Source organism: Eleutherodactylus coqui, chromosome 11 (genome assembly GCF_035609145.1).
Source record: "Eleutherodactylus coqui strain aEleCoq1 chromosome 11, aEleCoq1.hap1, whole genome shotgun sequence".
In the NCBI taxonomy this organism is placed as follows: domain Eukaryota; kingdom Metazoa; phylum Chordata; class Amphibia; order Anura; family Eleutherodactylidae; genus Eleutherodactylus; species Eleutherodactylus coqui.
Genome location: NC_089847.1, coordinates 77,682,846 through 77,696,475, shown reverse-complemented (window position 1 = coordinate 77,696,475; position 13,630 = coordinate 77,682,846). Strand labels below are relative to the sequence as shown.

At 43.6% G+C, this 13,630-nt stretch overlaps 1 protein-coding gene across 1 annotated transcript in view; it reads right to left on the bottom strand.

The window, feature by feature from the left end:
- Positions 1 to 13,630, bottom strand: part of EDC4 (enhancer of mRNA decapping 4) — a 226,702-nt gene that overhangs the window by 118,901 nt on the left and 94,171 nt on the right. The window contains exon 11 of the mRNA XM_066582703.1: positions 13,026 to 13,125. Within this exon, the coding sequence (XP_066438800.1) occupies positions 13,026 to 13,125 (100 nt within the window). The remainder of the gene's footprint in view (positions 1 to 13,025; positions 13,126 to 13,630) is intronic.

The following is a 13,630-nucleotide window of genomic DNA, read 5'->3' as shown; positions in this document are numbered from 1 at the left end:
GTTCAAAAAATATATATAAATATTTACCTACCCTGGTGTTTCGGACCTTGCGCTGGCCTCAGTTGCTGCTGCAGGCTGCCGAGTCCTTCTGCAAGCCAACAGAGCAGTTCTTGAATACCCCGCCTCCAGGAAGCTAATGCTCCGATTGGTTAATTCAGCCCTGCGTCAGCTAACAAAAGCCAGAGCTGGATTAACCAACCATAGCCCTTCAATTTCACATTTTTGTGAAAATGTGTCAAAACCACAGCAAATCGGTCACAATTTTGTGATCACTACAATACAATGTAGTTTTCACGTGTGGTCAAATTACATTTATACTGTTTTTATACACCATAACCAGTGTTTTTCAACTCCAGTCTTTAACCCCTTCACGACCAAGGAAGTAAGGGTACGTCCTGGAGCATCGGGGGGGAATGTATAAAAAGAGGTTGTGGGGCGACCTCTCTTCATACAGTGCAGGCGTCAGCTGTTTATTACAGCTGACACCTGCAGGCAATAGCTGCAATCAGCTGTGCGCCCGATCACGGCTATGAACCCTTTAAATGCCGCTGTCAATTCCGAAAGCTGCATTTAAATCCACTGAATATTCAGGGTCCCTTACGCCCGCCCACTCCCGCAGCGAGATCAGGGGAGCCATGCAGGTGTCATGGTAGCCAGCGGCCTTCTGAAAGGTCCCAGGGCTGCTTTAGCAGACTGCTCATTAAGCCATTCCGTGGGGTGGCTTGATAGACTGCCTGTCAAAAAGCTGTATGACGTAATGCTATAGCACTACGTCATACTGCAGGAGCAATCAAAGCATCGCATGTTGGCAACTTAAGAAAAGAAGTGGAAATTAGAGCAATAAAGCTTTATTTATTGCAAAAAAAAAAAAAAAAAGGTTTAAAATTAATCAGCCCCTTTTGCAATAGCCATAAATAAAAAAATCTAAATCATAAAATAAAAATACTTATTTGGTATCGCCGTGTACGTAAAAGTCCGATCTATCAAAGTAGCGCATTATTTTCACCGCACGGCGAACGTTTAAAAAGATAAAATAAAGACCGCTAGAAATGCACTTTTTCAGTTACACTGTCTCCCAGAAAAAAACCCAATAAAAAGTCCTAAAAAAAACAAAAAAACAAAAAACCCTCAAGCATTCCGAATAAGTACTAACGTTAACTACAGGGCATCCCGCAAAAACGGAAAAACAAAAAGTTATTGCGTGCACAAAATGACTGCAAAAAATAATTGAAAAAAATTAAAGGTCTTTGAAAAAAAAAAAGTAGTACAGTAAAAAAATTAATAAAAAAGCGATCAAAAAGTCGTACATATTCCGAATTAGTACTAATGGAAACTACAGGACAGCCCGCAAAAAACGAACCCTTGCTGAACTTCGACGGAAAAATAAAGTTATTGCGCGCACAAAATGACCGCAGAAAATAATTGAAAAAATTAAATGTCTCTGAAAAAAAAATAAATATAGTAAAAGAAAAAACTATACAAGTTTGGTATCGTAGCAATTGTACTGACCCATAGAATAAAGTTATGATGTTTTTGTTGCAGTTCGAAGAAACAAGACGCACTAAAAGATAGCGGAATGTCATCTTTTTTTCCTTTTACTCCACTTAGAATTTTTTAAACGTTTTTTCAGTACATTATATGGTACTTTAAGTAGCACCATTGAAAACTACAACTCGTCCCGCAAAAAAACAAGCCTTCATACAGCAACATCAATAAGTAAAGGAGTTACGATTTTTTTTAAGGGGGGGACGAAAAAACTATGAAAAAAAAAAAAGGGGGCCATGTCATTAAGGAGTTAATGTACTGAAAACTTCTATCATGTCCCACAAAAAACATCTCGTCCCTCAGACAGCAATGCCAATGGATAAATAAAGGAGTTAAGACTTTTTAAAAGGGGTGAGGAAAAAAACTAAAGTGGAAGATTAAAAAAAAACAAAAAAAAAAAACTGGTCTCTAAGGGTTAAAGGGGCACTGCCATCAGAAAGGGGTAATATTTTTACTTACTTACATTTTTACCTCCATTTTCGTTTTTTCCGCCCCCCTTTTTAAAAAAATCTTAACTCTTATTTATCCATTGACAAAGCTGCGTGAGGGCTTATTTTTTGCAGGACAAGTTGTATTTTCCAATGGCACCATTAATTGCGCCACATAATGTACTGAAAAACTTTTTAAAAAGTGGAATGAAACGCTTCTACGGTGTATACACTGCAACAAAAATAACTTTATTCTATGGGTCAGTCCGATTTTTTCAAAGACATTTACATTTTTAAAAATTCTTTTCTGCCGACAGTCATACCTTTTTATTTTTTCTCTGACATAGTTGTGCAAGCGTCAATTTGTATGTAACATTTTGGAGTACATACAACTTTTTGATCGCTTTTTATTACATTATTTCTTGGAGACCGGGTGACCAAAAAAAACCACAATTCTGCCGTTTTGTTTTTTTCTGACTACGTTCAAAGTGCAGGTTAAATAACGCATTACTTTCATATATCGGAAGTTTGTTTCATTATTTAGATTCTTTTTTACAAATATGGCAAAAGGGTCTTTTTAATTATTAAAACTTTTTAAAACTTATTCTTACTTTTTTTTAGGCCCCAGAGGGGGCACTAACTTGTGATGCTTTGATCGCTCCTGCAGTAAGATGTAATGCCATAGCATTACATTACAGTGTGATCTGACAGGAATGGGTCTAAAGGCACTCTGCAATGGCAGCCCTGGGGCCTTTCAGAAAGCCCCCGGCTGCCATGACAACCACACAGCAACCTGTGACCATCGATTGGGGCATTTAAATGCTTCTGTCAGAAATGACGGTGGCATTTAAAAGGGTTAACCACTACGATTAGCCACGCGGGTGATCAGAGCTGTTGCCACCGGGTGTTGTCTGTAAGAAACAGCCGGCGCCAGCAATGTATGTAGAGAGATTGCTGCGCGATCTCTCTTCACCCGCAGACCACCGATACAGGCAGTTAAAAGGCATATAGTCAGTCACTAATGGTTTAAATGAAATGAGTATCGCCATCCCCTCAGTCGAAATTATGGCAACTACACCCAGGGTGGTTACAGAAACCTACAGTTGTGGAGCAGGTGCAACACATTCAGAACATTGGAACTTTAATGCAACTTATGGGGATTCTTTGGTTCAATGGAATGTATATAAAGGTCCCAGTTATCTTTTTTGCCACAAGGTCTTTGTGATTGATATTGCTGATCACCGAAAGGTTGTGAGGCATTCAGAACAATCCCTGGCATAAGAGTTTGTTAAATCTAAAAAAGCCTTTGTTGTTAACTGTTAACTAACTTAAATGCTAACTAAAAAAGGGACCATATTTGAAAAGGAGGATTAAGCTTTTGGTTTATTTAGCTCACTCTGAAAGACTGTGTGCTACCATCCCAAACATTACCTTGTCTAATGGCAATTCTATTACTAAACCGGAGAGTAGAGAGTAATGCAGCTTTTCGGGACAATTATTTGGAGCCTTCTAGTTCAACATACACGAATACTGCCAAATCAATTAAGCTATTCCTAAGCAACCTTGATTTTTTGGAGACAGTCTGTAGAACACCAATACCCCATTCAGACAATGATTATTGCACAAAAGCAGTCTTTTGAGCGATAATCGTTGTGTTTAAACGCGCGTCCATCGCTCAGTTTTCATTAACGATTCGCTTATCACTGAGTCTCATCAGGAAAGCGCGCTGAATTCCCAACGGGATACCGCTGATACTATTGTTTCAGCTGGTATCCCGCTCGGAGAATACAGGAGTATGCAGAAGACAGCGCTCCCGCTGTCTTCTGTATACCCCACTTAAAGCGCTCAGCTGTATATCAGCTGAGCTCTCTGTGAACACGGCAGGAGAATGCAGAAGACCGTGCTCCAGCTGTCTTCTGTATACCCCACCCGGAGAGCTCAGCGGGGACACCTGCCGAGCGCTCTGAGAACATAGCAGTTCACGGAGCGCGGAAATGCACACAACGATCATCACTCAAAAGATTGCCTTTGAGCGAACTTTGAGCAATAATCATTGCGTCTAAATGGGCCTTAATACATTAGATAGCCCAATCTCAGAGATAGTTGAATCCATTGGGTTTCTGCCAGTATGGAAATCCCCTGGTATGGATGTAGTAATTAACAAATGCAGAAATACTGTCCCCTCTTGTGTTTGCAGTCTACACGGCCGCATTAGTTTGAAAAGGGTAGTCTTCCTGAGTCTATGCGGGAGGCCTTGATTGTGGACTTGCTGAAACCCAGGAGAGATCCTTGTCTGACAGTTTTACTGCCCCATTTCTCTTTTAAATTCAGATATGAAAATACTAGCAAACATTCTGGCCAATACGCTTAACAGTGTGATCTCACGTTTAATTTACCCAGGACCAGACAGGCTTTATGCCTCTGAAGTCCACGGACATAAATATTTGCCAGCTATTTCTAAATATCGCTGCTACAAAGTCAACTACTACTACGGGTTCTATTTTGTCCCTTTGACTGCATAGAGTGGTCTTATTTATGGGAGTTTCTGTGGTGTTTGAATATAGGTCCCAAATTCCCTAAATATATGTGCGTGCCCTCTATTCCGCTTCAATGGCCAGGATGAAAACTAAATTTGGACAGATCTAAACCATTTTCTCTGCCTCTGAATAATAAGTAGGGTTGCCCACTACCCCCTTTCCCTTCTATTTTCTATAGCAATTGAACCACCTGCAATCCAACAGTTCTTGACTATAGTAGATCTTTCCAGAGGGATGCTCGTGAAGACAGTATCATATCCAGAAGACACCTTGGTGCATCTGACAGAAAATGGTCCATCCTTAGCTGCCCTGTTGGCTTTTCTTGACAAGTTGGTCTCTTTCTCTGGCTTAAAGTTAACCCAGGCCAAATCTGCTTTGTTATCGCTTAATAGTTTATATGTGCCATCTGCGCCTCTCATAGTTCCACTTCCGTATGTATCCTAATTTAAAAATTAAAGAGTTCAGGTCTCCACCAATCTGGAGCAATACCAGCAACTGAGTTTTAACCCCCTTGGTGAGCTCTATGGAGCACAAACTGAAAACTTGATTTTAGAGTCCAATTTAGAGACCATTAAAAAAAAAATTTCACATCTCTTATCAGTGGACTAATTAAAGGGGTTGTCCCGCGAAAGAAAGTGGGGTTCAGCACTTCTGTATGGCCATATTAATGCACTTTGTAATATACATTGTGCATTAATTATGAGCCATACAGAAGTTATTCACTTACCTGTTCCGTTGCTAGCGTCCCCGTCGCCATGGTGCCGTCTAATTTCAGCGTCTAATCGCCCGATTAGACGCGCTTGCGCAGTCCGGTCTTCTCCCTGGTGAATGGGCCCGCTCGTGCCGGAGAGCTGGTCCTCGTAGCTCCACCCCGTCACGTGTGCCGATTCCAGCCAATCAGGAGGCTGGAATCGGCAATGGACCACACAGAGCCCACGGTGCACCAAGGGAGAAGACCCGCGGTGCACCGTGGGTGAAGATCCCGGCAGCCATCTTGCTAAGGTAAGAAAGAAGTCGCCGCAGAGCGGGGATTCGGGTAAGTACTAAACTGTTTTGTTTTTTTTTAACCCATCCCTTGTGTTTGTCTCGCGCCGAACAGGGGGCCTATTGGAAAAAAAAATAAAATCCCGTTTCGGCGTGGGACAACCCCTTTAAGTATTTACTCCTCTACTCATCCTGCTCTGGTATTGTTGTGAAAAACATGCTGATATAGAATTGCACAACCATTTTCCTTAAGGCACCCACAATACAAGTAAGACTTCCTGGCCTGTAATTTGTAGGTTTACATTTTACCCCTTTTGGAATATCTGCACCACATTGACTATGTACCAATCCAGTGGAACAGACCCTTACTCTATAGAGTTCTTAAATATAAGAAACAAGGGTCTGTATCACATTACGTAATTCCCTTAGAGCCCAGTAGTGTATGCCATCGGGACTTGGCGATTTAGCAATTATAATTTTTTTAAGAGGGCTCTGCACTTTTTCCTGGGTTAGACTGCTGATATTTAGTGGAGAGTAAACTTTATCACTTTACATCTCAGACATTTCATTTTCCTCTGTAAATACACTGGCGAAAGCTTTTTAATAGATTTACTTTATCCTCCTCACCAACTACAATTTTTCCTACATTTATAACGGACTAACACTTTCAGTATTAATCTTTTTACTAGAAGAACAGTTTAGGGCAGTCCTCGGGGCCCCAACAGATCATATTGTCAGGATATCCTACAGTAAGAGCCCCTGAGGCAATGTCTCAGGCGCTGACAATAATAACATCACCTATGCAATACTGAGGAAATCCTGAACCCATGACCTGTTGGGGAAACACTGATTTAGGGCTAGTTTCAGGCCTCTTGTCCACGACACGCGCAAACTCCGTGCAGAGAATCTTGCTCGGAATCCAGCACTGCCCGTGGCCAGTGAGCCTTGCTTACCTGGATTTCCCTGGCAGTTGCATCTCTGCGGATCTTTTGTGAGCGCGTGTCAGCGGGTAAGCGGTTGCACAGAGGCAGCAGCGGGTGAGGGGGGGGGTCGCAGCAGCGGGTGAGGGGGTCGCAGCAGCGGGTGAGGGGGTCGCAGCAGCGGGTGAGGGGGTCGCAGCAGCGGGTGAGGGGGTCGCAGCAGCGGGTGAGGGGGTCGCAGCAGCGGGTGAGGGGGTCGCAGCAGCGGGTGAGGGGGTCGCAGCAGCGGGTGAGGGGGTCGCAGCAGCGGGTGAGGGGGTCGCAGCAGCGGGTGAGGGGTCGCAGCAGCGGGTGAGGGGTCGCAGCAGCGGGTGAGGGGTCGCAGCAGCGGGTGAGGGGTCGCAGCAGCGGGTGAGGGGTCGGGTCAGCGGTTGCAGCAGCGGGTCAGCGGTTGCAGCAGCACGTGAGCGGAGTGTGAACAAGTCTATCTTCACTACTTCCACAAGTAAATTGTAGATCCCCATTAGGATGAGCTCCATGTCTGGCAATGTCATCCAGTGTGCTACTTGTGCAATGTATGCGGTCCTTGATCAGCCGATCGAGGGTGCATACTGTTGCGCAAGATGCATGCACGTCGCACATTTAGAAGCCCAAATTCTGGATCTAAATGAGCAACTGGCAACACTGAGAGCCATTGACAACATGGAAAGGAGTTTGCTGCTCACTGAGCAGACACTCGCTGGTGTAGAGGCGGGGGCGGATGGTAGTACGGAAGAGCAGGCAGTCAGCTGGGTGTCAGATAGAAGGAGGCGTAGAGGGAATAGATCCAGGGAGGCTGGTCCTGAACTGGCACAACCCAACATGTCTGCAACGTTTGCAGATGAGGGCGATGCCATTACAGAGCCAGCACCGCTGCAGCACGACATGCCCTCTGAACACCAGGGGGATGACTGCTCCAGTGAGACGGGGACGGGGAGAGCAGGGCAGGCTAGACAGGTTCTAGTGGTGGGGGACTCAATTATTAGGAGGACAGAGAGGGCAATCTGCCATAAAGACCGGGATCGTTGAACGGTGTGTTGTCTTCCTGGCGCTCGAGTTCGACACATCGCGGATCGGATTGACAGATTACTGGGAGGGGCTGGTGAGGATCCAGCGGTCATGGTGCACGCTGGCACCAATGAATGAGTTAGAGGTCAATGGAGGGCCCTCAAAAATGATTTCAGGGACCTAGGGTCCAAGCTCAGGGCGCGGACCTCCAGGGTAATTTTCTCGGAAATACTACCTGTACCTAAAGCCACACTAGAAAGGCAGCAGGATCTTAGGGAGGTAAACAAGTGGCTCCGGAGTTGGTGTAAGAAGGAGGGATTTGGGTTCCTGGAGAACTGGGCTGACTTTGCTGTCGGCTACAGGCTCTACCGTAGGGACGGGCTGCATCTTAATGGGGAGGGTGCAGCTGTGCTGGGGGATAAGATGGCTAGAAGGCTGGAGGAGTGTTTAAACTAGGGACTGGGGGGGGAGGGTAAAATGAGAAATAGTGGGGTAGCCAGTATAACTATAGATTCGGGTCCAAGCAAAGGGAATGGGGGACGAGCAGGGGGTGGGGATAGTACAGTAAGAATTGATAGATCAGACATAAGTACGAATAGAAACAAAACAAATTTAAAAAACAAAAAAAATGATATAAATTGTATGACCACGAATGCAAGGAGTCTGATTGGTAAAGTGGGTGAGCTTGAAGCGAGAATGACTGATGAAAACTATGATATAGTCGGAATAACGGAAACATGGCTTGACGATAAGTGCGATTGGGCGGTGAATTTGCAGGGGTACAATCTCTTCAGAAGAGACCGAAGGAACCAGAAAGGGGGAGGGGTATGTCTGTACGTCAAATCGAACTTGAAGCCGAGGCTACGGGAGGATATAGGGGTAGGAGACGAACAGGTGGAATCTCTGTGGGTTGAAATACAGGGAGGAAAAAATAACAAAATCCTGATAGGGGTTTTCTATAGACCACCAAAAGCAACAGAAGAAACTGAAAACTTACTACTAAGGCAGATAGAAGAGGTGTCAAACCGCAATGAAGTAATTATCATGGGGGACTTTAATTATCCAGATATAACTTGGGAGAAGGAAACCTGCAAATCTCACAGGGGTGACAAATTCTTGAGAGTAATTAAAGACAATTACCTGAACCAACTTGTGCAGGAACCAACTAGAGGGAGGGCCATTCTGGACCTAGTACTAACTAACAAACCGGACCGAATAAAGGGGGTACAGGTTGAGGGGCACCTGGGGAACAGTGACCACAATATAATCAACTTCCAGCTGTCAATCTATAGGAAGCCTTATCAGGGAGCGACAAAGAAACTAAACTTTAGTAAAGCAAAATTTGATGAGCTTAGAACTACTATCGGTAACATTAATTGGGACAACATCCTCAAAAATATCAGTACGGAGGAAAAATGGGAAAAGTTCAAAAGGATCCTAATCACCTCATGTGAGCAGTTCATTCCCTTTAAAAATAAAAGGAACTCAACTAAAAGGAAACCAATGTGGCTCGACAAGACGGTAAGAGGGGCAATAAACGAAAAAAAGAAAGCGTTCAAACTACTAAAGCAACAAGGCAGCGAAGAAGCGCTAAAATCGTACAGGGAAAAAAACAAAATATGCAAAGATACGATCAAAACTGCCAAGGAGGAAGCAGAAAGACGGATCGCCAAAGAGAACAAAAACAACCCGAAGCTATTTTTCAACTACATTGACAGCAAAAGGATTTGCAGGCAGAGCGATGGCCCGTTAAAAAACAATGCAGGAGAAATCATTGATGATGACGAAGGGAAAGCAAATCTACTAAACAGTTTCTTCTCAAGTGTATTCACAAAAGAAAAGGAAATGCCACACGAGATACAGGGGAATAAAACGAACCCCTCACAAAACATCTCATACCTAACGCAGGAGGAGGTGCGGAAGCGTCTAAAGAAAACTAAAATTGATAAATCGCCGGGCCCAGATGGATTACACCCAAGGATACTAAGGGAACTAAGTGACGAGATAGCTAGGCCGCTATACCTAATATTTCTAGACACTATCAAGACCGGTATAGTACCATTGGATTGGCGCATTGCCAACGTGGTTCCAATTTACAAAAAAGGGAGCAAAAGTGAGCCTGGAAACTACAGGCCAGTAAGTCTCACTTCAGTAACGGGAAAAATTTTCGAGGGGATTCTGAGAGACGCCATCGATGAGTACCTCAAGGAGATTAAGGGAATAACTCCTCACCAGCATGGATTCATGAAGGGTCGCTCATGTCAGACAAATCTGATCAGTTTCTACGATGAAGTAAGCTCTAAGCTGGACCTGGGAGAGTCTATTGATCTCGTATATCTGGACTTCTCTAAAGCCTTTGACACCGTGCCACATAATAGGCTAATATACAAAATGAGGCAGCTCGGATTGGGTGAAAACGTGTGTAAGTGAGTAAAAAATTGGCTCAATGATAGAAAGCAGAGGGTGGTAATAAATGGTGCGTACTCTGATTGGACCATAGTCGCTAGTGGGGTGCCAAAGGGTTCAGTTTTGGGCCCCACTCTGTTCAACATATTTATCAATGACCTGGTAGAGGGGCTGCACAGCAAAATATCAATATTTGCAGATGACACAAAATTATACAATATAATTAATACAACGGAGGACAATGTGCGGCTGCAAACGGACCTGGACAAGCTGGGGGCTTGGGCAGAAAAATGGCAAATGAAGTTCAATGTTGAAAAATGTAAGACTATGCACATGGGCAGGAGAAACGGATGTCACCAATATTCACTTATTGGGGTACCACTAGGGAAAAGTGATATGGAAAAGGATCTGGGGGTATTAGTGGATAATAGACTAAACTGGAGTAACCAATGCCAGTCAGCTGCTGCAAAGGCAAATAAAGTCTTGGGGTGCATTAAAAGAGGTATAGGGGTGAAGGACGAGAACATCATCCTTCCATTATATAAGGCACTTGTCAGACCTCACATGGAATACTGCGCACAGTTCTGGTCACCGGTGCTCAGGAGGGATGTTGCGGTACTGGAGGAGGTTCAAAGAAGGGCAACTAAACTAATACATGGAATGACGGGACTGGAATACCCAGAGAGGCTATCCAAATTGGGTCTATTTACTCTAGAAAAAAGAAGGTTAAGAGGGGACCAAATAACTATGTATAAGTACATGAGGGGACAACACATGGATCTCTCCCACGATCTGTTTACACCCAGGACCACGACGGTAACAAGAGGACATCCGCTACGATTAGAGGAAAGTAGGTTTCATCACCAACATAGAAGGGGATTCTTTACTGTAAGAGCAGTGAGACTATGGAACTCTCTACCGGAGGAAGTGGTGATGGCAAAATCCACAGAGGCGTTTAAAAGGGGACTTGATGTCTTTCTGGAGAAGAAGGATATTACAGGATATAAATATTAGGTGAAGTGTCAATCCAGGTATACAGGCAAGTAGGAACTATTAGGGGTTGATCCAGGGAACAGTCTGATTGCCATTAGGGAGTCGGGAAGGAATTTTTTCCCCGAAAGAGCTAATTGGTTTCTGGCCTTGGGGTTTTTTGCCTTCCTCTGGATCAACAAAGTAGGATAGACAGGCTGGACTAGATGGACAATGTCTTCATTCAGCCTTACATACTATGTTACTATGTTACTTTCGGGTTCGCTGTACTGCGCATGCTCCTCACAGCTCACCGTCAGACATGCGCAGTACAGTTTGTTTTTTAAATCTCCTGCTTTCCCGCGGATCCGCCGCACGTCCACAGGGTCATGCATCTCTACAGGTGTATAATTTGCGGGTGCCCCACACGGATTCCGCAATCAAATTTGTCCATGGACATTGGGCCTCATTCTCTTTAGCGATAAGTTTCTCTGTCTAAAACTTTGCTGCATTTTTCTGGTTTTTACATAATTTATTTTTATCCTTTATATGTTTTGTGCTTTTTCGCTGCCTTCTTGTTATTGTAATTTAAACACTTTCTTTTAGCTGTGTATTGCCCCCTTTGCATCTTTATTAAGGCACATTGGTTTTCGCTTATTCCTATTCATTTTATTCTTGTAAGGTATGAACCGCTCAGAGTAAGTATTTAGGATGTTTTTAATTTCCCATTATTTGTACTCTTATTTTTTAAAACCTTATCCCAAGTCAATAAGGTTAAAGCAATCTCCTAGCCAATCAAGCCTTGCCTTCCTAAAGTTCAGTATTTTTAAAGCTCTTCTATAAAACTCTCTTATAAGACAAGTTGAAATGTATTATATTATGGTCACTATTTCCCAGGTACCCCCCCCAACCACAAGTCCAAAACATCTATCCCTCTAGTTGGGTCCTGTACAAGTTGGGTAAGGTAGCCATCTATAGTAATTGACAGAAATCTGTTACCTTTAGGAGATCTGCAGGTTTTGGCTTCCCAGTTGCCTACATGCAACTTAGCATCAAACGCTTATTTTTTTATGGGGCTGGTTTGCGAGTTGGTAGCATGCTATGGTAAATTTGAATTTCCATGCTATTTATATTTAAAATAAGTGTAGCATGTACATATCTCTACATAGAACATAATGTGAATTAAAATTGGTTATAAGTCATAAAATGAAGACTCAGTCTACTAAAATGTTTTCTCTGGTCCCAGGACAAAATTTCTCCAGAGACCAGACAAGGGAGAATTCTATTCCCTAGTAGTGGCCTCTCCTTTATGGCCATACTCCTGCAGAGCCACCTGTTCCTGGAACCTTCTGTGGTCTTCCAAGATGGTCAAACTGCTTCTTAGACTACTCGGAATACTGACCGTGCATCAATAACCTTAGGGTTCATGCCCACGGGAGTATGAGTAAACTGTAGCGGTTTAACCCATTTTGCAGACATACGCTCTGCCGGCAGAGACCCCGTATGACACTGTGTGTGCCCGCTTATCCACGTGAGGAGACATGCACACTGCGACTTTTTTTTCTCTAAATTCCTCGCTCTGTTTCAGGGCTCATGCTGCTTACATACGCAGATAAATGGAGCATGCTACAATTTATTTCTCTTGCATAGAGATACCCAGTGTCTACACACGAGTGCGTGGATCAATGAAAGTCCATCGACTTTGACTACATTCACTGCATATCACGCGTCCGTGCAACGCACGCGTGATACGATGTGAGAGCAGGGTTGAGGACATGAGCCTATTACTATATGACGTTCTGATTGGTCATTGCTGGTCACGTAAGAAACGCTGGCCAATTCAAAAACAGCAACTGCCTACTGATGCACAGTATGAATCTAACCTAATCCAATCTAATCTTAGGAAGAAGTAGCCATCTTGGAAGATTGCAGAGGTGTTGCAGGAAACGGTGGATCCAAGCAGTACAGCCATGAAGGAGGGCAGCAAGTAATATCACTCCCCCACCCCGAGACCCTGGTCAACTTTTTCCATCAGGATTGAAGGGTTGCCTTAATTTTGTGGCTTTATGGAGGATAGCACTAGGTTTGGAGCTTTATACAGTAGACATAGAAAGAGCTGCTATAAAGATAACAATCAGTACAGAATTAAAAAGACATACCAAAGTTCAGAACAAATGTATTCGACTTACTTTTCTGTGGACATCTGTAAGTATCAGGAACTCTGCAGATAAATCTAGGGAAGCTTTTAATCCTGGTAAGACACTAGAGCTAAACGGGTCTGGAGAAAACCTAGCAAAAGGAGATAAGCATTTAATGCATTACTTTCATTGCATTTTCACAATAAACCATCGTGTAACACATCATTTCTAAATATTGTATAACCTATAACTTGCCAGCAGTGTTCCATCTCCAATTATCAGTTTTCTCTAAACTCAGCTCCAAAAAGGTCAGGAAACTATTTAGCACCTTGTACCTAATACACATAAAGGAGGGGAGCTGGCTCGAACTCTAAGACATTATACTTTAGCACTGAGCAGTACTGCTATGACTCCAGCACTTGGGGCAGATAAGACCCTCACTAGAAGCTGCCGCACTGCCTCTGGAGCAGAATATATCAAGGCGGCTCTTTACAGCTTATGTAAGATGTGTCTTATAAAATGTTTGACCCTTCTCTGCCCGCCCATGCACCAGACAGGCAAATGCCTGCCAGTTAGAACTGGTGCAGATTCACGCTATTAATTACGCCATGACAGATTCCGCCATAATTATAGGACATGTGCTGAACCACAGCAGG